This window comes from Orbicella franksi, chromosome 3 (assembly GCF_964199315.1).
Source record: "Orbicella franksi chromosome 3, jaOrbFran1.1, whole genome shotgun sequence".
Lineage (NCBI taxonomy): Eukaryota > Metazoa > Cnidaria > Anthozoa > Scleractinia > Merulinidae > Orbicella > Orbicella franksi.
The window spans coordinates 32,836,887-32,864,444 of record NC_138147.1 but is presented as its reverse complement, the minus strand read 5'-3'; the positions used below and the strand labels follow the sequence as shown (position 1 = coordinate 32,864,444).

Below are 27,558 nucleotides of genomic sequence, written 5' to 3'. Positions count from 1 at the left end.
GCCTCTTCGCCGTTTCTCTACACATTGTTTCTGCTTCCTTCGCCTGGCCTTCTACAGATCATGGATTTCGGTGCAAAGCAAGGTTCAGAACATTAGTTTTTGCCGCCATGCAACTGCAAGTGATATCCCTCTGTTCAACGAACGATTTTAAAATACAGTTTCGTTTGTCTTACCTTAGATAAGGCATTTTTCACATCTTCCATTGCTAAAAAGTCCTATTTACGGACAAACAGCACAACTGTAGATTACTGGGAGCGGAAGTGTCACTTTTAAACCCAGAGGAACGCGAGCAAATTGTGATTGGCGTTTTGGGTGCTATTTAAGATGAAGCCTGCAAATTATCCGTGTGAAAATTCCAGTTTCGGTGAGCCGTAAATTTATTACACGAGGGTATCATTTTAACTGGCGACACAACCGTTTGAGCCAGGTGCTACGAAATTGAAAGCCAATATCGAGGAAGGTGAGAAAATGATTGAAAAATGAAACGGTTTTGGTTTGACACTTTTTGTCTCGGGAACTTATACGCAGTCTTTGGAAATCCCACCGTATCTTGTCGAAATTATTTCATGTTAAAAAGTGACAAGAGGAATCCCGAATTAATTTTGAAAGGGTCTACTTTTTTCGGGTTGTTAAGAAAACAAAAATTTTTTCCCATTTTTTTCGCTAGGTCCTGTAAGCTGTTTCTCGCCGACAAAGAAAAATCTGTCACGTGAAAAATAGTATTGTGCAAAAATTTCCCGTGAGATCGTCTTTTTTTCAAAGTGCAGAACAAATGTAGCTAAGACAATTTTTTTGTAATGAATGAGAGTTCAATTAAAAATAACGCCACCCTTGATTTTATTGAATGACAGATATCGGATAAACTATGTTTTATTTTTTTCCGTTATAAAAGCTGTCAAACCTCTGTCTTTCAGGTAGATTAGCGCATGTTGTGGGCGTGGAAACCAATTTAAACAAAAACTATGGGCGAACAAAAAAGCAATTATACTTGTACCAATTTAGAAACAAGAGCAATTCCTTAGGTGGAGGATAAATTCGAAAGAAAACTCACTGGCAAACAGTTAAACGGGCGAAGTTTGTTAAAATCGCCAAGGACTACGCGTGAAAAGGGTGTGTTTTATTCCAAAGATATCTGACATCTCCAGGTGCCCATATGAAATTTTCTAACAGACAGTTTACCATTACAAAGTCATAATGTCGATCTGTTACAAATGCTGCCAGGATCACAATAAAACAAGATTGACTTTTCAAAGAAGTGTGCAATGAAAGCGCGCAGAAAACAATTAACATCTCATTAGAGAATAAACCAGACTGATATGAGCGTGTTTCACCATTCAGTGATAGTTCACACGAGGGTGATGCCGTGTCGCGCGCCTCACAGGGTAAACTGGTTTTTCCTGACAGGGCGCGAAGTTTCCTTGACTGCTCAAATTTCTTTCTTCGTAAGTACGCTCTCCATGTACATCATGAAAGAACAAGCTTGGAAACATGTTTCTCCAGAATACTTAAATATATTGGGCCTTCATAAGATTTTCAATCGCGTAACAGCAAAACTCCCGGGATTGCGGTTTTTCCTTTGCTTTCTTTATAACAAAAACGTGCGATGAAGTTTCACCACAACCAGAGAATATATGTTGGTACATACAACTCTTTATTGCACGCTCAATTTACAATGAGTGAAAAGCATCTTATATAATTATTCTAGATTACATCCAAGGAAGCCATGCGATTACTGCGGTGTGAATCCCCCTCCAGGCACACATTCGTAGATACACAAGGGTTAATATTTCACAAGATGAACGATCAATTGCTCTTAGACTAATAATGGCCGCTTTTATGCTAGGGACGTTAATGTCTTCTCGGACGTTAAAGCTGTCTCGAGACGACTTTCACGTCTTGTATAAAAACGGAAAATAAGGAAGACGCTTAACGTCTTCTTTTAAGAGCGTCTAAACGACGCTCTTCTCAGTCGCCTTTAACGTTTGAGACGTTAAACCTGTCTAGTATAAAAACGTGACGCCCTTAACTGCCTGCCATGTTATCAGCTAGTATAGATTTGTTCGTATATTGGTGCGCTAAAAGTTGCTTGTTTTCAGTCTCCTTCGAGTATTGAGCCCAGTCTTTTTTTTTTTATAAAAGGATATATTTTTTGTCAGGCCGTGCACTTAAATGCGTCTCATTTTTATACGAGACGCCTTTAACGTCTTAGACGTTAAAGGTGTTTAGCCAACTTAAACGTTTCTAGCATAAAAACGGCCAATTTGTCACAAGTCATCTAGAAGTCCATTATGAAAGTCACGTTGTCCTCAAAAGTCCCTCGAACACGGAAGCTCACCACGGCTGGTCTTCAGATGTCAATGTTTGCTGAATCATCGTCGAAAGAGAAAGGAGGACATTCTAAACTCATCGACCAACTAGAGAATTTTCATTATTTTTGTGTTTGTGAACGAGTTGCACACCCCTTCGCTCGGTGACGCTATTTCTCACTGTTCAAAGCCTCAATGAACTGTTCCAAACTTTCTTGTATGTGTCTCACATGTTCTGAAAAATAAGTAAAAAAAACACTCGCCTTAAATAAAGAAATACCCGTTGGGCAAAGGTTTGTAGCCTAAATGTTAAATATACGATATTTGGTCTTCTAATACAGAGAATAGATCAAACCACAAGTTTTCCTCCAGGTGGTGAATTTTTCATGAATTTCCCGCCAATTTCAAACCTGGCTGACCAAAGTGTACCTTGTAATGGGTTACTTTATTAAGGACACGTGTCAGGCAACTAATGTTCAGAAATATGATTTCCTGTTTTCATCCTCTCAAATTCGGATTCTTTCTGATTTCCACATATAAAAATACTCTTTAATCACTCGGAGAGCGGTATGGATTTAAGTATACTGCAATTAAAGTACTTTTAACACAATATTCAAGGACCGCGGAGACCATTTTAAAGTTAAAAAATCTGGCCAATACAAACAAACGTAAAGGTCAGTGTTTCGCCATTTATCTTGCGTTTGCGTGCCAATCTGGAGCCCCAGAAAATAAATCCCAGCAATAAAAGTGGTAGGGCTATAACCCTACCAACCCCTCCCTCTTCGCGGTCCCTGATATTTTCAGGCTAAGCGCATGTTTACTACGTAATAATAGTATTAAAACTTTGGCGACTTTTTGTAAAATTTTGTTGGTTTAGCAAGTTTCAGCCAATCAAAACGCCAGCAGCCACACGTACGACGTAATCGGCACGTGACTACTTGGACTTCTCCGCCTCGTAAAAATGGGGTAAGAAACGGAAAACCAAGAAAAAGACAGAAAATATCAGTCTAAAAATTGAAAAAGCTACGGCATATGTCAAACTGCAACCACAAGTCGAACTTCACTGGGGAAAAGAATTTAAACACCGTCTGGTCCATGCACAAGTTCAATATTATCCGATCATTAACGGCTTGAAATTAATTATATTGAGTTAATATGTCTGCAAAGAATACAAAAGTTTAGAAAACGACAAATGTGGCGCTTCATTGCGTCTGGTCGTAAACGCGAAGATTTTTGTAATTAATTTTTCTCTGTTTTGGTGTTAATTGCTTTACACTTCGGGATTGAATGAAATATCGATCTGTTCTGCATTCATTCATCGTCAACGAATATAATTTACTATTTACTAAATGGCGTCATACACGATGTTGGGAAAATTTAATTTTCTACATTTTGTAAAGTCAATCGTAACCAAACAAAGAAATGAAGCCACGCAACATGAGACCGTGCAAATGTACAAATCGCACAATAAAATTGTGGAGGCTACCAAAATAAAATAAAGTTTTACGGAACACGATTTCTTCAGTCTTATACAGCCTGTTAAAGTAGATTGAGGTTTACACTAGATTAGGTACAACATAAAATAATGTTCGATAGGTCACGCTACGGGACATCAGTTAACTTACTTAATTCTTCGGCAAGGTCAACTTGTCTTCCGCGGATAAGCCTCTCTTTGGCTGTTTGGTCGTAACTAATCTCATCTAGAACTTGTTTTACTTCTTTTTCTAGTCGGCGAGCTACGACAAGTTAAAGACATGTTAAGTGAAGATAACAAATCCAGTCATTTGTTACAGAACGTACAGTAGTTAACTGAAAGATGTAAACGAAAACAGATGCCATTTACGGGGACTCGTTGGGGAACACATGAAGAGTCTTCATTTGCCAGCCGCAGTCGAAATATTTCCCTCCTCACGAAGCGTGGCCTTCCAGGGACAGGCAAAACTTGTTGTTTCGGCTAAACTTGTTATTTCGACTTAATTGTCTTTCTTTGCTTTCATCTCAGAGGCTTTCCCCCCTCCCTTTCAGTCCTTTCAAAATGTGGTGTCGGTTATGCACTGTGTGACTCATGCTCCTAACAAGCCTGGAAAGAGTCACGCCAGAGAGTCACGCAAACTCTCAAGAAGTCACTCTATTTCCAAACCTATCAAGCTCCACGGCTGGATTTTATTCCATTTCTAAGCCTAAACTTTACTTCTTTTGGAGCGCTCTCAGGTGCGCGATGAAATGACTCGAGTGTGGATCATGAAAATGGCTTTACCTTCATGATTCATGACTTGTTGTCTGATGGCGTTACTCGTTGTCTGCAACATCTTCTGAATTCGCCAGAAGAGAACTACGTCATTACAACCCAGCTGAAAAGAAATGAAAAACGGGCCTTTTCCAGTGTTTCACATGGTAATAAAGAACACCCCCCTCCCCCACACACGAATGACATATTAGTCATAACAAGTCTACATTGTAATACAAAGTTTGTAATACAATGTTAATAACTTCGGAACAAAGTTTTTGTCCGCCTGATACTCGAACTTTTAGTGGATTCCTTCTTAATATCATTTACTCTTTGGATTCACTTTATTCATTACTCGACGACCGCAACGGGGAAGAAAACCGGGTACGAAATATCACTTGGATCAAAACAGCGGGCACCTGTTACCTCGTTTTTGACCAGATCTCTTCTATAAAAAGCATTTCTGCACTCCTGCACGTTGCCCAAGGATTGCTTCAGAAAATGCTCCCGATACAACTGATTCCAAGTTTCATTTACCTGAATTAAAAAAAAGGTAGACGAAAGATTATTCGCTATTTACAACATCCATATGCTCTATTGAGGAGACACGCAACGAGAATAACAAAACTCATCCACTAGATGTTTCCCCGATGAAACGTTAACTTCTCAGAACTGTCATTAAACACAATGCACGTCAGGCCTTAAAGAGCATTAGTTTTTCAATCTTACGACAAGAAAGGGTCACATTTTAAACCAAGCTACTAACCAGATCACTGGACACGTCCACGCTGATGGTTTCTAGATTTTTTCTAACAGTCGTTAGCTCATCGTCTGCGAGTATCGGTCCGTGACGCTGTGTACAAAAAAACCCCAAAAACATTGTTAGAAACATCTTTGCAATTTAACGTTGGGTATCAATGCGGAGTGGATCGCCACCCCTTCCCACATCCCCCGCATCACCCCTCCCAACAACTCAATCCAAGACATCCAGAAAATCTGAAATTTCGCAAAACAACGTGGTACAGGACTGTTCAGTAGCTTTTAATTCTAACGGCCAGATACCAGATTTTCTCCCATAGACTTCAATGAAACTAGAAATTCATGAAGGTAGAGAAACGAAACCTGGGGCCCGTTTCTCGAAGGTTCCGAAAAGTTTTCGCACCCGGAAAGTCGTAGCAGAATCTCAAACCCTATTATTAGAGAGCTGTTTTATTCACATATTCTTAATATGAACAGATGTTTCCTTCATACAAGAAGTTCCAGGCGTATACACCTTTCTGTTTTGAGATACAGATTAACTAAAAATGGCTTTGCGGACCCGAAAAGTTTCCGGGACTTTCGAGAAACAGGCCCCTGATCCTGAAACGCAAACTTCTTTATTCTCTTTAACAGAGGTCACCTCACCTCGTTTGCTTGAAGCAATCGCTGAAGTTCGTCTTTGATATAGGACCGACATTGCTTAAGAACAGGAAAACAATGAAGCCGAACATGTTAGGGTCTTGCTAAAAGAGCTAAAAAAATGTTTATGCGGAAACGAATGTTTTCCCGATTATCTGGGATTGACTTACCTGCTCTTTACTTCTGGATCTCCAGTAAAACCACCTTTCCGTCGCCCCGGGTCCAAGTAAATCGTACATTTTCTTGGAGGCTGAAATAGTGAAAAACTCGTGATAAAACATTTTTCCATGACTGTCGGCAGCACATGAAATAAAGCATTGAACAAATCACAATTCGCAAAAAGAAACTAAGCGCGGGAAAACACGTAACCAGGACCAAGCGCGGGAAGACATGTAACCAGGACAAAGCGCGGCAAAGCAAAGGGAAAGCATACAATCGAAGATTAAGGAAAAGCTTAGCTACTGATTGGTCGAAAAAAGCAAGTTTGCTGTGATTGGTTATATGTTGCACGATCTTTTTTGAGCCAATAACAGAGCTCAGTAATTCAAAAGCAAAGCAAACACCTGACTGTTTCCAACCACTCTTGGTCAGACAATAACGAAGCATGAATTTTCTCTGAATACCTTTGTCTAATTCATCTTGTAAGGTGCTCTCCATAAATTTCACAGCTGAGTCCCACTGCTGTTTTTCGCTCACGGACCAGTCTTCAAGTGCAGTCAGTTGAATTACTCTCTGAGAAGTAGAAAACAGAGCAGTAACATATTACTCTGCCAAAGAGTTTCCAATAGACACCTTTCGGTGTTTCCTTTTCTTATTTCTTGACAAAGCAAAAATCAAGTTAGACTGGGAGTAAAGGCGTGAAAGTTGTCACGTGACGATAACTTGCACGTGCGATTGGCTGAGAAGGTTGGGAAACCAATCTAAAGATGTCAAAATCAATCACCCAAGGCATTTCAGTATGAGTAAAAAAGAAACATGTTCAAGGCTGATTTTGGGTCAAAACATACTTTTTCCTCCCCAAATTCATCAAGTTTAAACAAAGGAAATCATGACCGTGACGGTGTTTGGATATCTGATCTTAATTAGCATAGATTTTTACGATGTTATTTCTCCGTTTTCCCCTTAGTTTTAGTTTCGATTGAGAAGATATCAAACACTCAAGACAGTGTTTGACCACATTTCCAAACACCTCAAAGTTCGTCAAAAATACTCCGCTGCGCGTCGTATTTTCCACTCTCTTCTCGGTGTTTGGAAATGTGGTCAAACACTGTCTTTCGTGTGTGATATATGACTTACCAGGCTGTCAATGGCTTTTGACTGCCAAACGTGACTTCGTTTACACTCGTCAGACAGCTCGGATTTGAGTTCTTCGAACAAATGGCTGTGGCCATCTTTATCGTTCTTCTGTTCCTACACGTAAACAACAATTTCCATCGTCATACAACATTACAGAAGTAAACTTGGCTTATTCTTGGGAACTTTTCAAAAGCAACACTGACTAGTTTCGTTGATGATACGTTTAAGACGGTAGAAAGCCCATCGGTAAGGTGCAGGAAAAGTCAGTAAAACTATACTAATCGTTGAGGTATCCTTAAAACTGAGGATATTTACAGCTCAGTAACATAACAGAAGGATGGCAAACGGGTTTATATAAAGTGATAAATGGATAAGCTAGATTGTACTGAATGCCCGTTAGCTACCGTGAACCACCGAAAATAATCCCGTAAAAGAAAAACAAAGGACTAAAGCAAGAACTTACTTGCATCGCTTTAGAGAATTCCTCAAACAGTGTTTGCCAGCCAACCTGGGTGAAATAATCAAAGTTTCACATTAATCTCGGAGAATGAAAATACGGTAAATTACAGTGCCACTACTCGAACCAGGCCACTTGGAAAAGAGTTAACCAATCACAGGGTTAGGATAGCAATTAGGATAGCAATCTGTCTGGTTTATGTTCTCATGTCAAACAGACCGTCACTTGCCGTCACGAGAAGCTACCAGTCCATTGCCCTTGGTTTTGATTGGTTAGTTTTCTTCTAAGTGGCCCGGTTCGAGTAATCACACTGTAAATTTATATTCAACAAATTAGTCATACCTTGACAGAAATATCAGGTAGAGTTCTTTCCGCCCATTGCTTGAGCTTAATGTCCACAGAAGTGTTAAAATTGCTGGGATTATCTGCCTGAGCAGCAGGAAGGTAGATGGCTTCTATGAAGTGCGGGGCTACCGCTGACCACAGGTGTTTAGTAATGATGTCTTCCCACATTTGAGGGGTTATCTCGCTCAGTGTGAGGACTTCATCCAGGATTTCATTACGAGCCTTGTCAAAGAGCTCATTCTGCAAGAGAACACACGGTGAAAAGAAAATTTGGAAAACTAACAACAAAACTAACAACGCCTTTCAAAAATCTTGCCTAGATTTCTCAAAAAGCAAATGAGAAAGTCGAGTAAATGAGCTGTTCCAAGTACGCCTTCCTGGTCCCCTCCCCCTTCCCCCCCCGCCCCCCCCCCCCCGTCGCCCTCGTCTCCCCGTACTAAGAAGCTTTTGGTCCCGCAAACAATTTCGCTTTCTATAGTATTTAACATGGCAGACAGCATGAACCACATAAAGTTTGCATTCAAACCCAATGACATCACTGTGCCCCTGTACGATTCAGTCTCACCAAACCATGATTAAATGGAGGGCAACAAAAAAATGAGTTTAACTCATTCTATGTAATAACCTACCCTGTCCAACTCTCTCAGTTTTGGAAAAAAGTTTTTCCATTCCGTTTCCAGATTGAACCGCCTTGCTGAAATAAATTAATAACTGCATCATTACTACTGAATCTTATTGCGCAGGTGACTGACCAATTGAGCGACCCTCACGACCCGTACTTCCTGGATTTTCATTTCTTAAAAACGCTATCTGAAAATCACTCGAATAAAACAGCATTAATTAATTAATTAATTAGTCCCCTTTAAGATCACAACCCTTTGTCGCTCCATACATACTCCCAGTTAAAACTCGGCATATAGATTCTATGATCCATTTTCCCATACCTTTGTAGGAGTCTGCCTGCTGCTCAATCGACTCACGAACCATTTTCCAGAAGCAGTGTGACACAGCGAAACTCAGGTTCTGTGTGGTCATCTGACTGGCTTTGAAAACTCCAGACCTTGGAGGTAAACATTCAAAGAAATCGTCGTAAGTTATACGACAATTCAGCAGTGGGGATTGTCACTGGTTGATACACAATTAATTTTAATTCTTTGGCGATTTTTCTGAAACCTGGAATCTAAATGTACTACATTGTACTTACTTAAAAAGTCTTGAGTTTCTGAAAAATTCTTCCTCGTAGCCACGGATGGTATCAATACCTTCACTGGTATTACCTTATAATGTAAAGGACACAGAGTGCATTAGAGTAAAATATTAGTCATTTGAAAGTAACGTAAAAAAATAATAATCTGATGGAAGAAAGCACGCTTCAGAGAAAAGGAAAATTTCTATCTAACTACATACTCAACTTCAGTTGCACCCTGACCGACAGAACAACAGAGTGAAGAACAATAGCACTAACAGACCCACCCACTTGGAGACTGTTAAAATAAAACTGTCAAGTTGACTTGCCTGTTCCAGTCACCACAGCAAAGTATCCCAAAGCTTTCATCGGGAACAGCTTGCCTTCTAGTATTTGCTTGATCTGAAGGTGAAATACCATGTCATATTTACACACAGTAAAATGATGGAGTGATGTTAAATAAAACTAACTATACAGAGATTTCTCAAGATGAAATGAAGAATTGAAAAGCAATCATACCCGGCTTGGGTTTGCATCATTTTGTTCCGCTAAGTCAACTTTAGTTAGCACAAAAATAGTCCTCTTTCCTGAAAACCAATAAATAGCATAAGTCACAGTGTGATCAGTTCCCAGTTGGCTTTGATAGCTAAGTTGGTAGAGCACCGCACCGGTATCGCAAAGGTCATAGGTTCGAATCCCGTTCAAGCCTGAATTTTTTTCAGGCTTTAATTTCACAGCAGCTTCTAATTGCTAAAACTTACGGTGTAAAAGTTGAGTATATAACTCCAATGGTCATTGATGTCTTCACATCTTTTTCCACAGTTCAAATACATGATCTTTCGTACATTCACTTACAAACAGTATAACTAATGCAAGAAATGCACAAAATAAGAAACATGTAACACCACTAATCTAGTCCAGGTCTGGTCCTGTTTGCAACACAATGCTACATTCTCTGTGAAAGACAGGAGAGGTGGCTGACGAGGAGAAATGTTCCTCAGTTCATTTTTGCGTAACTACCTAAGTCCGCTTGTTTGTGCTTGGCACTCAAAATACTAATCAATTCCACAAGATCGCTTGACTATAAAATGTTTTAACACAAGATTCTCTGAGTCAAATTAGTTTTGAGTCATACAAACCTGCTGGGTCCATACTGCTCACTAAATCAGTGACATTGCTTCTCTCAGCATCAATGGAGCCATCTGTGCAACAATTTAAATAGTCATGCTTGTCACTTATTCAAAGCATTACATTTAGTTTTTTAAAAGCAGAAAATGGGACAATGGACAGAAAATAAGGTAAATAAACAAATGAATGAGTGCTTAACTACATGTAGGTGTTGACCTCGATTATTTAAAAAACTAAAACACAAAGACAAATTAGACATTAAACTTAATTTCACTCTCACCTTGAATACATAAGATGATCGCATTTGGATTCTGCATGTATTTCCTAAAAGAAATTTCAAACTACATTTGGTCTTCACTCTTGACTAAACAGATACTATTTTTACTTCCTGGTAGTATCTTGGCCCAAAGTCCAAATGGAGTTACGCTTCAGGACAGAAACTACATGTACAAACTAGTTTTGCAGTTTGCTTACGTGGTGGGCAGTATTGCACAGCAACAGTAAAATATTAATGTTTTTCAAACTTCATTTTGTGTCTTAATTATTATATTTTTGTTGAGAACACTCAGTAGTCACCTGCTCATTTCAACAATGTCATCTTTGGTGTTTTCTGCCATTCCAGTTGTAATCGTCTGTAAAATGAAACAAGATTTGTTCAAATAACTCCTAAATTTCCAACAGTGATCAACCTGTACTTTCTCATTACCAATTCAATACATTATTAAGTGGAGAGGTGATGAGAATAAAGAAAATCATCAGCTAAGGAATACCTAGTAATTAACCACAGAATGTCCAACATACCCCAATAATTCCTGGAAGGTCGACCAATACCATTCGATGAAGTCCTGGGCCTTTGACACTTAGAGATATCACCTGAGAATGAAACAGCAAATAAAATACATTAAAGCCATTAAAAAGAAAAAAGGTTGTCAAGAGCAATTTAATACAACAAGGATAGCTGCAAATGGTACTAGTCATATGATACATTGTACAATCAAACTTCTGCCGATGAACACTTCCAGTTAGACAGTTCATAGTCCTAGTCCAGCTAAAAATTCGACATTTTTAATCTCCCGTAATCAGCCACTCCGCTGACTGCACTGTCTGGACACCTTCCTTGTCCTTCAGGCTTCCCTTTAAAGGAGGTTTGACTGTATTTGTGAGACTCAAATATGGTGACCTAATGGTCAGATTATCAGGCTTGGAACGCAGTGTTCACAGGATGTATCTCTGGTTGTTCATCTTGTGTTGTGTTCTTTCCAATGGAGGTGACAGTTAAACCCCTGCCTGGACATGTCCTTAAGTCGTTGCTACATACATCCACATGATACATCAGCAAACAATGTAGTAGACATACAAGTACGTGAACACTTATTACCTCAGGGCTAACTGTTTGTCCATGTTTCACACTGTTCTTCATACGAATTTCAATCTCTTGTCTCAGACCTTTAAGCTGTAAATTCAACAAAAAAATACCCTCATTCATTAAAATTAACAATCTCTTGCCATCTACATGTACATAGCATGAGTGCAGAGAAATGAAAAATATTACTGACGTTTATTAAAATCAAGTGACTTAAGTGGCCCAAACCTGAACATTTCCATTTCTTGGAAAATGTTTGAGAACTCTCTTATTAATGTCATGACACAGAATGCAACTCAACATCAATTTGGAAAAAGAACATCCTACGAATGAAAATTCCTTTTCCACACCATGCTGCTCAGAGAAGAATTGAACAGTCTTGTGAGTGAAAGCTTTCTATTTCAAGCTACAGTGTACATATTAATACAAACCTCATCTTCTTGTGTAAGGTCGTACTGATGATTACTTCCCTTGAACTGTGCCATGTGGTTTGGCCCTTCACTCAACGTCACCTGACAAAAATAAAATAAAAATAATTCAATAAGAATTGGACGGCAGACAGGTGTTCTATCAGAAATATCTGAGTGTCTACCAGTAGTTCCTTGATCACAATAGAAACATTAATTAGAGTGGACCTGTGTATTCTCAATACATAATGTTTTCATTATTAAGTAGCAGTCATCTAACTAGCACTTCTCACCATGACTGGGGCCCTTGTCATCATCTGTCCAGAACCTCTGAAACACAATTCAAAATTGAAACGTCATGCAGTGTGAAGAAGTCTTGAAACATCTAGGTTTAAAATTTTAAGGAGCAGTGCAAATCCCTGGGAGGAACTCCCATTTAAAAAGGACAGGAGTGCTCATCGGAAATTTTGAAAAGAACCCCTCAGAGGTACCATGATCCTGTTTTGTAGGCATGGCTTGAAATGTTTTTCACCCCTAAGAGGTACTGCTTGAACAGTCTAAAACAACACATTATCTCCTGTTATATTTCTTTTGGCCTGATACCCTATTTAAAAAGGTGCTGCAATAGCTCCTGCTGGGGACCTTTTGAGGCTCAACACCCTAAAAGGTACAATGATCACCCCTGTCCTCTATATATGGGATTCCACCCCCCCCCCCCCCAACCAGGTGCAAATCGTAGGAGTCCTGTTTTCCAACATTTGTGTGGCAATTGTTTTTGACTGTTTATCTCTGATAGCCAAGTGGGAAGGCTACAAGTGTCGTCGTTGCTGGGGTACAGTGGACTGCAAAGCCTTAACATTGAGACAGATAGTTTATAGGTGGTTTGAAGGAAAAAGAGCGGAGGAAGTTAATTCCTTGGCATTAACAGGTAATTGGGCCCACTAACCTGGGAAAAATTCTGGCTTGTGCAATCATCTCCAGCACACTTGTTTTGCCAGCACTTTGATCACCAACTACTACAACCTACAAATCAGGCAAATACTACAATGAGAGGGAACATACTAAAAAACAGGAAGACTACATAAGCCAGTGAACAGTGACTAACAGGTCTCTACAGCTGTATGTAAATTGATCAGAACAAGACTGTAAAATCAGTTTAGAGCTTGAAGCCAGATATTTGTGCCTTCTATCCATGACCAGGCATATCATTTTACAAGAAATCCTGTTGCAGTGTTCACTGTTTTCTATAGGCTTAGCTTTAAGACGGGCACATATTGTGCAGAGGTATCAATGTACTGCCGATACCCAACCTGTAAGGTTGCAACTTCTGGTCAACAGGAGTGTGTAAATAAAAGAACAACAGAAAAAAGAGATTCAGTGGAGTCATTAGCAAGTTGGAAACAATGTAATTATAAGGAGCAACATACCCGTGGTAGATGATCAGTTGTGTTGTAGCTCACATCGTATTCTGACAGGAGATCCAGAACATCAGAATACATGTCAATCAAAGATTTCTGAGAAAGAATGATCAACATAAAAAGTCACATCACAACTCATTAGTCAAGAATGTTTTGCATTTATTTAGCTACACACGTACAAGAACAATAATGAAACTTATAATTACGTGTAAGTACTTTGCAGGATAATCTGTGACTCACAAAATAGAGTGATTTGTGCATTTTTGTAGGTTAGCTGTGATTTTGAAGTAAACATTTCCAGTCACCTTAATCTTTCTTGGGGTCGGCATGCTGTCACCCTTAAGAATAATGACTTGCTTTCTCAACTCTCGGTTGTCACGTTCAAGCTTGTCTATTTCTCGTTGGTATCGTTGCTGCAAGAAGACCAAAAAAGTACAGGTGAAACTGATAGTAAGAGTATTTATAAAAGTATAATTCAGCCAAGCAGTTGATGAGAAGGAACAACTTATAATGGACCTTTTTACAGATGCCATGCAATACAAACAATAACTGTTTTGGGGATTTTTCATTTTAACAAAAAACTACCTGTTAAGTTCAATTTATCATGCATTTAGAAAACATGCATTCACGCATTTAGAAAACATACAAAGTTTAATAACAATCCGTAGCAAGTTTGTGAAAATATGGAACCTCAAAGTTGCCAATTTTTACAAAGAAACGTATGCCAGGGGAAAAGCCCCAGTGAATGAAAAAATCAGAAAAGTGTGACATTGGTAAATTAATAAAAAGGTCCCTTATAAACACATGATGGCAGCAGATTTACATGTGGTCCATGTAAAAGCAAATGAATCTTACTTGCATCTCAAGCAGTTCTTCTTGAGACTTCTCCAGCCTCTCTTGCATCTAAAGACAATACATATCATCAATTGAAGCATCACAGGTTTCCTCGCTCTCAATCCACATTCTAATACACGTACTCTAATTATGAGACTGGCCCAGGTATAAGGGATGAATAAACTGAATAAGTGACAAAGGTAAACAGTCACCTTTTCCATGGCTGTTTTCTTAGGGACTGATGCCTTCTCACCACTTTCCTGTCTGATAGCAGCAGACACTACAGGAGGGCTGACTTCTGACGCAAAAGAGCACAAAGGTTGTTACCACGAGGAGGATGTGACAATTACATGCCCAAACTAGTTTCTGACCAACTGGGCAATGGAAAAAAGTGATAAGTTGTTTGAAGTCATCTTTACAGGTGTAAGTTCTCTAGACCAGTTACTACAGGTCTTGTAATTACTTGAAAACAAATTATTAAATGCAGCTTCGAAAGGAACAAAATTTTGTGGAAATTCAAAGTCAGTTGTAATCCACGGTTTTATGGCAAATTTACTCTCAGGTTGATAAATCCTATTACGGAAATGATCCCATATATAGCAAATTGTTTGAAGCCACACAACAACAGTCTGTGAAGTTTCAGATGCAAGGTATTGTAGATCACATCACAGCTACAATACCTGAAGACCAAAACTCATCCACAAAATCTTTGAAACTGTCAACAAGGCTGTGAGTGGCTTCTGAGCCTAAAGTTTAGCAAAATAAATCAAAATAAAAAATAAAAATAGAATAGAATAGAATAGAATAAAATAAAATAAAATAAAATAAAAGAGCATATTTATGTAATTATATGTAAAATCCTTGAGATGAAATCCAATAAGAAATTGAGCAATTTCTGTTTTAAGTGGACAAAACTCCCGTACCAGAGTAACCAGAGTAATGTTGAGTATATTACAGTCCTTTTTGCACTTTCTAAGAGTTCAAGATATAAATATCTACCTGAAATAACACCAAAAACAATTACCCATAGGAACTCAAGGAAATTAATTTAAAAGTTCAGAGAAATTGTGCCAATGCAGGTAAAATTTCATCATCAGTTTTATTTCACCAGTACTTTCAAATTGTTTTGGACTTTTATATGCACAAAAAACCATGCATTTGCTCTGAAAGCCTTCTATTGTCCCATCATAGCAATTGCCTGTTTATATATAGCCAATTAGATCATGGATTTCCAAAGAGTCAGCTACTGGGTTATGCTAACAGCGTGAAGATAAATTGACAGATATTTACGGTACCTCCTGCAAATGTGTTGGACAAATCAGGCAAGCTGTCTTTGAGTTCCCTCAACCAGCCAAATTCAGGTAAAGATTCTTGAAATCTCAACCACTTGTCCTTCCATGAATCATAAGTCTGAGAGGAAAGTACAAGAAATAACAAAACCTCACAGTGATCATGCTCAGTATAAGTTTAATGTACATGTACGTGTACAGGTGTGCATATACATGTACAATGATTATCAGGGTATAATGACATTTACTACTTTACCACAACCACCAGGATAAAAACATGAAGAAATATGTTTTTGACTGGACAAGAGCTATAAAATGGGGATGAAGGGTGAGGGGGTGAGGGGTAAGGGGTGAGAGGTGAGGGGTGAGAGGGTGAGGGGTGAGGGGTGAGGGGTGAGGGGTGAGGGGTGAGGGGTGAGGGGTGAGGGGTGAGGGGTGAGGGGTGAGGGGTGAGGGGTGAGATGTGGGAAGAGGGAGGGATGAGGGGTGAGGGGGGGAGGTGGGGAGAGGGGTTAGAGGGGAATTGTTAGGGGGTTAGCTTGCCTAGACTTAGAGAAAGGGTTCCTTAAGAGTGAAGTGCCTTGTCTACGAACATGACACAACAATAATTGCAGCCATGCTCGGATCTTTTCATCCATAGTCATACACACATATATCGCATTATGCAGGGACAAACCAGCTGAAGGTCTACTTTCTCAATTCCTTGCCCCATTCCTTGCCAGGATAAGAGGATACAAGTCAACTTGCTCTTAACTCACCATTTTAGCTGCGATACCTCCTGCACCAGCAGTACCAAGAAGAATATACCTAACTCTAGCCACTCGCATTACAGCTCTAATAATTTGGGTGGTGAACATTCGTTCACCCTTGATACTCCTGTTAACAAGAACCCTGGTGACGTGAGGGAACATTCCATGCGGAGTCCTGATAAATGTTCTAATATTTCTCTGTCGTAGAATAAGTAAAGTGTGAATGTAACATTTCTGATGATTGATGTTGTATCCTGGTAATTGAGGTGTGACATGTCTAGATCTGGAAAGAAATCTTCCGGCCTTTTCTGCAGCATTTCTTTTTAGACACTGTTCACAGTGTTGGCTGGAAGTTAAACAAAAATCTAGATCAGACAAGAAGAATGTTCAGCTCAGATGTGCTTTATCTTATGTGATCATTTTCTAGAACAAAAGTCTAACATTTTAATCATACATGTAGGTGGGCAAAGTAAATAGGATATATAATATAAAATTGTACACCGTAAATCCTTGAATTAGCGCCCAGGGTGCTTATTTCAAATTTAGGAGAAGACATGGGGCGCTTATTTGAGGGGGGTGCTTAATTGAGGGGGGCGCTTACTTGATTTTTCCCAAATCGTGGCTGGACATGATCATTAATTTTTTTTCATACGTTATCAGTGTTTATCAACATGAAAAGCTGATCCTAAACTTTAAATTGCAGCACCGCTAGAATATATATCTATTTTTTCCAACCTTAACATGTTCACAAACTAAAACAATGTACAAATCTGATACTACACGATGAAAACTACACATCCTTTGTTGTCTCATTACTCGTCCACAAAATGGGGGGAGGGGAGGGGGTGCTTATTTTAAATTTTGGCTGATAGGAGGGGGGGGGGGCGCTAATTCAAGGATTTACCGTATTTGTACAATTGTTGGTTTTGATTTGCACTCCAAATTGTTATGTACAAATTATAGCAGAAAATTTACATTTGAGATTAATAGCCCAACAAGCTGTCACATCTTTGAAGGAATCATTGTTTATTTGTTGTAAACATACAACACAGGAAATATTTGTCCTCAGAGTACATGATTATTGTATTAAAATCATCTACAAATAAACTGTTATTTTATAGTGATGTGATACATATTTGTCGTTCTATCAGCGAATTCACAAAAGAGGAATTAAAGTTCTACTAAAATACCAAACCCAATATTGGTAATATAAGCCCAAGCAAATAAAGTGACATGTATCAGCTTGTTTTCATACCATTGTGTCTCATTTTATAACTTTTATTTCCCATTCACTGGTTTTCGTTATCAATGGAGCAAAAAAGTTTATCATATTGATAAAGCCTACTATTTGGTACGTCTCCTGGATCAAACAATAATAAACATCTGTAGACCAACCCCGCTAAAATCACGGTCTAAAGATCACAATCATAAATTGAACTTGAGTGAGTCACAAACTTTGATGAATTTTTCTAATTCACTGACCTGAAAGCGCCTACAGCTCTCAACATCATGAGCATTTGGTTAGTCTAGAAAACAATTCTGGTATTTTGAACACATCAGCATATTGCATCAGCTGAGGGAAGGCTGGAAATTCCAAGATATTAACCTTCCGACCACAGCCGCCATGTTTAAAAGTTAAAGCGAATCCAAGTGCATGATGGGAGCTTCGCAATTTGTCACCAGTCTTCGCCGGAAAGAAATCTCAACGCAATAATATTATCGAAATTGTGAAAATTATGCTGGCTTTAGAACATTTTTGCTCGCTTTATGCGTAAATTTGAACGTGGGAAATTCTTCTGAGATGTCTGTAGATGCAAGAACTCCTCTCCTAACAGATCGAGAGAACATGTACTCCGTTGGTGACCAAGATCATGAAAGGCTGCGAAAAGACAGCACGGACTCGCAACTTACAGCTCTTGCCGATCAACTTGGCTTGCAACCAGACGCTTTCAGCGGAACTAGCTCGGAAAGAGAAAATAACAATCCCTCAAAAAGGGGAAGAAACGGGCCTGTAAACGATTCTGTGGTCACCATAAGTCACGAACAACTTGACGAGCTTCTAACAGCTCTAGAGACAACAAGTGATTTGATCAAACAAGTCGGAATGAACTCTGTGGAGTTAGAAAATTTAACCAGGCGACGACGGTGAGTTTGAGATGTTACAATTTTAATGTTTTCATTTCTTTGACTGTTCAGCATTAAATTTGTTGGATCAACAAATTGTAAGCAACGAATTCAGCTGTACACGAAGGGGTAGAGGGGTGCAGGAGGGTGGGGTGTGTACTGCGGAAAGGGGATCGGATGGAGGCCGGGGGATGGAGCTTGGTTATAGACAGTTATTGTAAAAAATCTTATTGCTATACCCCCCAACTCAAATCCTTTTTCTGACTGGAGGAGAATTTGTCACATGTCATGGGTCAAAACTCACCAACTCCCAAGGCAAACAAAACCTACTAACTCCTTCAAGAAACAACAACTTCAACATTGGGTGATTCCAGAAAAATCCATACCATACCATGGGCGGCATCTTGGAATTCTGAGGGAGAGGTGCGGGTTTCTTGGACTGGAATTCTGAAGACATTGTGAAATTTACTTTGTGAAATGCACTGTAGCAGTGTTTTATTTATCTCCTCTGGTAACAGCAAGCTGATACAAATCAGTGATAACAGATTTTATTTACAGGAATCACAGAATACCAAAATGTGTTACGAACAATCTTTTGCTGCTAACAGTTTTCTGGCAGGTATGAAGTTTGCTGTACACGTTTACTTGTTGTTTTGTATATAATTATTTGATGTCCCTTACAGGCCTATTAAAATGAAGCACAGGCTGCTAATAAAAACATGTTCATTGTTACCATCTCTATACCATGTGATAAGTTAAATAAAGATATATAATTGAAAGAAATTATGAGCATTACTCTGGCAAGATCGGCTTCCTCAAGAAATGCATTTAACATTACACACGTGATTTAATCTGCAGATTCTAAACATCGCTGCTGTGAGTATTGCTGAGGCTTTTGCAAACCAGTCCAAGGGTGAAGACAAAACAGAGGAAAGAACCATATATTTAGTGGTAATAGTTTATATCTTTGGCTTTTGAAAACACTCTCAGTAGCATTAATAACAGGTTGCAAGATTGCTTCTCAATCTGTTAGGTACTGTACATGATTGTGTGGTATATTATCAACTTGACCTCTGCTTTCGGAACATCAGCCGAGTTAACACAACCTCTGACAATTGGAACATCATAATATAATAAATATTTTCAATTTAGTAGTTGTAATCTGTAATCTTCCTCCAAAATTTTAATTGAAGTGACACTTCAAAGCTAAATATATTGGAACAAAAATTATTAGTAATTTAATACTGTTTTTTCTGTCAGCTACTGTACATGTTCTGGAATTGGCAGGACATATCCTGAAAAGCTTCCTACACAGCAATTTAATTAAGAATTGGTTCATGCTTAGTGTGTGTATATGGAGTCATGGATGCACACGGGAAGTTTGGAGAGCATGAAAGAAGAGTAAGAGTTGCTCGAAGTGACAGCCAAGAGCAACTCTAGCTTCTTGAGTGCTCTCCAAACTTCCCAAGTGCATCCAAACTCGATATATGCACAGCTAATAGCATGAACCAATTCTTTTATAACATGGTGACAACAACTTGGAGCTAAAGCATGTTTTTTTTGTGATTGTCTACAAAGTTCTCATAATGCACGGTGAAAAGAAACAAAGGTCATTAGGATCCTAACACACCACAATCAGTTGAGCAATGGTTGACCGAAAATGCTTAACCTGGTTTCTAAAACTGTCAATGAAAAATTCTCTTCTTCGAATTAATTATAATGAAAATGTAGTCAGACAAAGTCAAAAATACTCAATGAAAATGTAGACAAACAAAGTCAAAATAGTCATGTTTTAGTAAACATCTTAGCTTGGCAAAAGTCAAAGGCTCGAAGTAGAGTTTGGATTGTTCAGAATAATCTTCACATTGCCGAAACTTAAACAAAAGGAACTTGGACTAAACTCAATGGCGTGCTATGTTATTAATTTAAATTACAAATCACTTTAATATCGTTTTTTTTTTTTTTCAGAGCATTATTGTGATTGTGGTTTTCCAGGCAGCAAATCTCATTTTGGTGATCTTTACAACAAGTAAGTTAAACTTCTTACTTAGGGAATTATTCTACAGTCCTCCAGGTATATCCATGAAACCCATGTTTTCTAAATGGGTTGCTTAATTTCTTGGAAACATGTGACAAAATAACCCAGCAGATATTACAACAAAGTTCTTATTGTATTTGTTTAGTTAACTGCATGTTGCTGTGACCTTTTGGACAAATGATCCTCAATCAAGTCAACTGAGGTAGCTGGTTTACACCAATACAAACTTTAAACATCCAGGCAGATTAGACTGTGCAGTCACAGGAAATTTCCATGACCACCTCAGAGAAATTTAAAGAGGAAGTTGGGTTTCTAAAGCAAAAGTGTTATACAAATTAAGCATGTCAGCAAACATGTCAGCAACTTGCAACTTGGCACTTATCTGTACTGGTTAATCTGGTTTTCTAAATTATACAATATTTATGCTTTCTTACAGTCAAACTGACCAAGCAAATAATGCATCAAACAGTGACAAAGTCTTTTCTTGCCCAGTCCTTTCTTTCAACAACACTTCTCTATGCAGGGCTCTACACACTGGTCTACAAATTTCAGGTAAGTGAATTGCACATTTGGCATTTCTCTTGCAGGAAGAACAAGTTCTGACCCGAAAATAGATGTAGCATTTGATTAAAAAGATAATTATTGTTCAGGACTTTTATAGCTGATTAAGCAAAGGATGTATGTACCTGTAATGCATTTCACCACCTTCACCTAACTACTTCAAGCCAAGTGGTGCATAAGGCCTCAACACTCTGTCGCCAACCAGCTCTGTCTGCCGCTGCAGTGGACACCTCACTCCAGCTCCTCCATCCAGCTCTTTCTCTCTTCTTCTCTGCTGTTCTCCTCCATGTTGTCCTATGTCTAACCCGCCTTCAGCACCCTTCTGTGTCCCACATTCCAGTTTCCCATTTTGAGTTGAGTTCTTGTGATCACTAAAGGTTTGGTCAGCCCCTGGCTTTTACCCAGGTGCATCATACTTTGCTCGCCTGAGCAAGGTCCCACAGCAGTCCCAAGAGATGACTGATTTAGTGTGCTTGAGGTTTCGGTAGTCTAATGCTGTTTTACGGGGATGGGTGATTGGCCCATCACTCAACTCCCAGCCTGCAGAACCAGGGGCTGTTCTTTGTTGGGTTTCTACCCTTAACCAATCTGGCAAGGTGGAACCTACCAGGGACAAAAAGTCCCAGCCAGCATAGGTCTTAGGGTCACTGAAACGCACAAGCCTTGCCACTGCGACAAGGTGACAACCCGAGGTGAGGGTAATGCATTTACTGGCAAACAAATAATATTAATATTATTATAAATAATTTAATAAGCTAGTTATTATTGTAAGCAAGTCAGCTGTCATCTGTTTTGAATTTTTGCCACGAGTTTCACCTTTTACTCAAAACCATCAATTGCTATTTTTTTTCAAAAAAACTTCTTGTTTTTATTTTGTCAGCCTACTGCATTTCAGCACATTTCAGGAGCCAAAAATCCATGGAGTACACCATTAACATTTTTCAAGATGACCGTTTTCTCCATTTCAACTGGAACTTTGTGTGGTGAGTGCATTCAAGGGATGTTGTGTTTATTTGGTACCATATAGTGAAGAATAGAAACGGGTCTGGTTATTGAAAGTTGAAGGAATGGGTAACATGCATTAATTTTTTTGCCCTGCAACTTTAAACAAAAATATTTGAGAGAGACAAAAAAAAAATCACTGCAATTGACAAATTCAAGCAGAGTGGATAAATTATACGGTTTGAAACTCATCTTTATCAGTTACATACATGGCATCTGTCAGTCTTAGAGACTATGGAGACTGGACAGTAGTTCTGGTGCAACGCCAGGTGTGGCTAGACAAACCAAAGCAGGAATGCCAGTCCTTCCCACAGCAACTGCAGATGAAGACTGATGCTGGTCTCCCTCCCTGGCTTTGATCTTTCCTTCTCTGCCTCTTATCTCCTTGGACTCCTTGGGCAAACATCAGTTATACTTGCTGCATATTATTTAGCATCATAAGGATTAAGAAAATGCTGTGCAAGATAACATGTGTTAAAAGCTGTACTGACACATGGCTTGTATAAATCTATAGACATAGCCCAAGCTAGTACAAGCAAACAGAATTTGAATTTTGATGATTGAAATAAACTAGTGATCACACATTTCCTTTCTTGTTCCTTTGTTATTTTCTGAATATTAGAAATAGAGAACATGATTTGAAATCATGGTTGAAGGTTAAGAATTGGAAGACCAGGCATTGACACAGGAAATGGAAGAGTTTAATGTTTGCACTTTATGTTAACAGAAGTCAAAAATTGTGGTCTGCTCTTCTCCTGTTTCGTGTTGGTTACACAATTATCTAATCTTACACACCAAAGGGCGTATTTAAATGTTTCTGAATCCTCTCGGGATTAGTTATTGAATGAATTATTAAATGGGCAAATCAGAACATTTTCTTTGTGTTTATTGCGCTTCAGAGAAACACTTGTGACACTTTGGGATAACTCAAGAAAACTGTAAGAGCAAGGGGAACCTTTTTAATTGTGCTCCACTCAACTTAAGTTGATTATAATTTTGTTTGAAATGTTTTTACAGGCAGTTCCTCCATTGTTCCAGATATGTGGGTAGCGCAGCTTATTGCTTCGACACAGGTGTTTAATAAATGAACTTTGTAACTGGTTTTCTTGAGTATGTAGTACCGTAACTGATTGATCAGATTGTTCTAATAAATCACAAGCTAATCTTGAGATCTGAGGGAAACTGCCAGTTGGTTATCTCTCAGTTAGCAGGGGCGGATCTAGGGGGAGGGTGCAGGGGGTGCACACCCCCCGCCCCCCCGAGATGAAGCCTTCTTCTTCGTATTTGCTTTTAAAATTTGTTTACCTCACCAGTCAGTTACGTCATTCCTTAGTGGTACACCTCCTAACAAAAATCCTGGATCCGTACTTGGTTGGGATTAGCTGCAGTATTAATTTATGAAAGACGAATAAGATGTCCAAAGGGTATACATAGCAGGTCTTACTCTAAAATTACGTGGGTCAAGTTAAAATTAGGACGCCCAAATATTTTGTTAGACATTCAAAATCATCAAAAGAGTTTCTCGTCAGTTTTGCACCCACCTTCTCACTCTATCCAATCACAAAGGACACCAGACAATCCAGTGAACAATTACGTATCAGACGCGAATCGCGTGAAAACGAGTACAAGTGAGTCACGATTGGCTCTTGTTTTACTTCTGATTGGATTGCAAAGTGGCGCGAGTTTTTTAAGGCAATCGTTTAGCGTAATAATGTAAAACCAATTACATTTCAACACAGTGAAAAGCACTCTATCTTGACCTGTCTACAGCTGTGAGCGGTACTATTTCTTTCCAGATAGAGCAGAACCAATCAAAACTGGAAGTAAATGCATGTAGCGGATGCGGAGCGCGGGAAAACTTTTGCGAGCGAGTCAAGATTGGTTTTGGGTGTACTTCTGATTGGATGAAAAAGTGACGTGAGCTTGCTTTGTTTTGCAATCGTTTATTAGCGCGGTTTTCATTAGAGTGTCGAAAAGTAATTGGTTTTGCATCAACTACGCTACACGAGTGGCTTAAAAAACTCACGTCACTTTTTCGTCCAATCAAGAGCAAAACCAAACCCAATCGTGACTATTTTGCACGCGTTTTACCGCGCTTTGCGTCAGCTACATGTAATTTCTTCGAGTTTTTGATTGGTTCACTGTATTGTCAGTGTCCTTTGTGATTGGCTAGAGTGATAACCAATACTTTGGTTTTGCTGATTGGAAATCGCTTTAACAGAGTGATGCAAAACCACGCGGAATTATTTTCGATACTGGCGCGAAAACCACTGCAAATGCGGCGGCTATGCATGATTCATTTGACGTGACAGTGATTTTTCTGTGATTTTATTTTCTGTTCCAGATGTTGATGAGTTACGTTTATTTTGCGTCTGTCTTGTACATGGCCGTTCACCCACCCAAGAATGATTTAAAATGGAAAGTCATCAGCCGAAGTAACCAATACAGAAATCTTAACCAAAGATGAAGTCGCGATTAATTTTGGAGGACAAAGAGGCAAACTTAAGACGGACTAAGAGATTCCCTTTTATTTTTCAAACCCAGGGAAAAGGGAACGACACTGAGCCACTAGGTATTTTTGTTTACTTTATTCGCTCTATTTTCTTTGGCATTTTTAGCGCCAAAAACTAGAAAAAAGTTAAACAGTAACGCTGAAAGGCATGGTCCTTACTATTTAACAAAATCCAACGCAAAGGGGACTTAAATTAATCCACTCCTCCTGGGTGTGGTGTACTTCACAAGTAGCTTACGTACATGTATTAAGGGTTGTATCCCGTCCGTGTTTGTGCCTCTGAAGTCTTTAGTAGATCATCACTTTTGTTTTCTTTATCAAAATCAGACATTCTCATTGAGGATCGTTTATAAAATTAGTTTATAGGGAAATGTTTTTTAAATTCATTGGGTTAGCAGCCCCTCCCCCCCCCCCCCCTTTTTCAGAACATGCAGTAATCGTACTTTATTTTCGTTTTGAGGCATTTTGAAGAGTTTATTGGACATCGCGTTTTTAAAAGAAAAATAATATATTTTTATTGCAATGAATACGTTACTATGGTAACGAAGAATAGATAAATTTATAAAATGATGTAAGAGAATTGTCTCTCTCTGATTGGTCAGAGAATGGTGCAAGTGTTTCATACCCAGTACTTAGCGGAGCATTTTTCAAAGATTACAATTTCAGCACAGCGACGGAACGTCCTCAGATATGTTAGTTTAAACATCAAATAATGATGGAATTCCTTTCAAAAATCGAAGAAATGAAAAAATATAATAAAGTGATTATAAAAGACCAAAATTGTCTTTGTTATATATCTTGCTTGAAAAGCTAGGAGAACGGTTGTAGGAGCACGCGAGGCGAGGGTCGCGCGCGAGTTCTCGCTGCCTCGTGAGTACTGTAGTCAAGCCACAGGGAGCCCTCACATCCGTTTAGAATATGAATAAAAGATTAACCTACCTTTATCTTGCGTGTTTTGTGTTTTGTAGCGGCCATTTTGAATTTTTACTACGTGCGCGGTCTGCTAGTGCGAGGTCTGGAACCGAAAATACGGAAATCTTGGAGCTCTAAGAAAATGACAAGGGCACTTTATTATCCGCGGTAAGCGATCGGATCCTCCGAGAATTTGCGAATTGTCCCGCGCGTCCCAGACTTCGCGCCCCATCCCAGACTTTCGGTTCCAGACTTTGCACTAGCAGACCGCGTATTAAAAATTCAAAATGGCCGCCACAAAACAAAAAACACGCGCCAAACACGCGCGATAAAGGTAGGTTAATCTTTTGTCCATAATCTAAACGGATGTGAGGGCCCCCTGTGGTCAAGCACAGTGTATTCCCATCTTGATTTTTCTTAGTTCTTTCAAAAATGAACGGACGCCATTAGTTTTTCCCAAGCTTGCAGATTGTTGAGAATGTCTCCGTCACAAGGACGTGGTTAAATCCTTTACGTTTAACATTCATGCAGGTATTCTGCCCAACCATCCGCCATCTGAGAGCCTGAGAACCCTGCTTGCTTTTCTGTCTGTTTTCAAAGTCCGCCGATTTTTCGAAGCTACGCTATCGCGCATCCCTCTAACACTTCCATCAATGTAGAATAGTGGGAAAAAAGACCGCGTTTAGGGATTCATTGGAAAAGTAAACAATAAGGTCTTCATAACGTGGTGGGCTACTTCTCGCTTTCATTTCATCGCAAAAGTTCTGTATTTGCTGTAACGGTAAGGCGCATGCGCGGAGCTGCTTATGGAGAGATGGCACTTGACTTCGAAGGCACGAACCGAAACCACGGTTTGTCAGGAGCGACACGTAGTTGTACGAAGTTCAAAAATAAAGGGCACTTGGGTCAAAAGTATGCTTGGATCCTTGAAATTTTTCCACGCAGCCTTCAGTGTCAACGTATCTTGAATGTTATTGAGAGTTTCCTTTACACAATTTTGCTAGAGGGTTTGCTAATCATCTGCTGTATTATGTTTGGTTTGACAAGCCGCTTGATATGATTTGTTGTTATGATATTTGCATGAGTGTTCTTTGACGTGAAATCGTGTTTGGCTAGCAAGCCCTAGCAGGGCAGTTTGCGTGGCTCGGTGCAGTGCCAACTGAAAAAAAATTACCTGAAAAGAGATGGAATTAATTAACACGCTCAGGGGTCGATTTTGAATTAACTAATTCGAAATAGAATGTATTTTTGCAACATTAATGTTGTTTATTGGCCTTGAGCCTATAAAGGAAGTTTAACTTTATCGTTTCCCACGGCAAACAAGCTGACATCATGCTGTGCCTAGCGCTGAGACAAGGGCACGCGAGGGTCATTGACGTCGCTATCGGTTTTGAAGCGGGGAGGAGAGCAGAGAGAATGGAATAGATCTTCTCGTGCAGGGCGGAAATTTCGAAGAAGAGCTCTAAATGGTACATTTTCTTTAAAAGTAAAGCGACGTTATAGCCATTCGATGTATTTACACAGCAGTATTTTTGCAAGTTAGAATGTGAGTAAGTTTCATTATGGGGAAAGTTGACCTCACTAACCCCTCCCCCTCACTGAGCTATTCGGTAAATTGGTGCGCGGCAACAAAATTGCGTGAAGCTGCCTTTGAAATGATTCCAACATACTAACACTAAACTTAATTCTTTAACGACCAAGAATTTCTTTCAGATGGTCTTCTCGGAAGTTTATCTTTTATCAGTTAATCAGGTATTTTGACGGGGCAGTGATTCATTTTTTCAAGTTTAATCATTGCCACCTACTGTGTTGGTATTTTTGTCGTCAAGGAATAAAAGGAGGGCGAAAAAATGTCAAAAAATATGGCGGACTTGTTTACGAGAAAGCAAAGCTTGTCGTCCGAGTAATTTTACGCAAGTTTGCCCTCTCAACGGATAAAGCCGTGTCAGCAATTAACTTGGTGATCTAGACAAGCACAAAGAACTATCTTTTTTTAACACCAGATG

General features: G+C 39.2%; 2 protein-coding genes across 3 annotated transcripts; one reads left to right on the top strand and one right to left on the bottom strand.

Annotated features, from left to right (window-relative positions):
* Positions 1 to 1,630: 1,630 nt before the first annotated feature.
* Positions 1,631 to 18,024, bottom strand: LOC145482146 (dynamin-like GTPase OPA1, mitochondrial). Of its 2 annotated transcripts, none has more exons than XM_081460751.1 (32): positions 17,886 to 18,024; positions 16,413 to 16,749; positions 15,661 to 15,775; positions 15,046 to 15,111; positions 14,578 to 14,663; positions 14,387 to 14,434; positions 13,837 to 13,944; positions 13,541 to 13,627; positions 13,060 to 13,136; positions 12,407 to 12,443; positions 12,138 to 12,218; positions 11,722 to 11,796; positions 11,145 to 11,216; positions 10,920 to 10,975; positions 10,624 to 10,667; positions 10,355 to 10,417; positions 9,735 to 9,802; positions 9,545 to 9,617; positions 9,234 to 9,306; positions 8,974 to 9,089; positions 8,659 to 8,723; positions 8,027 to 8,269; positions 7,691 to 7,735; positions 7,228 to 7,341; positions 6,555 to 6,663; positions 6,102 to 6,181; positions 5,938 to 5,991; positions 5,300 to 5,386; positions 4,960 to 5,070; positions 4,564 to 4,657; positions 3,932 to 4,042; positions 1,631 to 2,541 (listed from the first exon to the last, which is right to left on the bottom strand). In XM_081460751.1, exons 1-32 carry the CDS (start codon positions 17,918 to 17,920, stop codon positions 2,477 to 2,479), a joined length of 2,895 nt encoding a protein of 964 aa, XP_081316877.1. In that variant the 5' UTR covers positions 17,921 to 18,024; the 3' UTR covers positions 1,631 to 2,476. The 2 variants fall into 2 exon arrangements, with proteins under 2 accessions (XP_081316877.1, XP_081316878.1); XM_081460752.1 differs by having other exon boundaries at positions 14,578 to 14,660.
* An 80-nt stretch (positions 18,025 to 18,104) lies between these two features.
* On the top strand, positions 18,105 to 27,477 carry LOC145482147 (uncharacterized). The gene is made up of 8 exons (XM_081460753.1): positions 18,105 to 18,548; positions 19,086 to 19,146; positions 19,386 to 19,478; positions 20,496 to 20,556; positions 21,002 to 21,117; positions 22,007 to 22,109; positions 23,146 to 23,201; positions 24,473 to 27,477. Exons 1-8 carry the CDS (start codon positions 18,205 to 18,207, stop codon positions 24,593 to 24,595), a joined length of 957 nt encoding a protein of 318 aa, XP_081316879.1. The 5' UTR covers positions 18,105 to 18,204; the 3' UTR covers positions 24,596 to 27,477.
* The last annotated feature ends 81 nt before the right edge of the window (positions 27,478 to 27,558 follow it).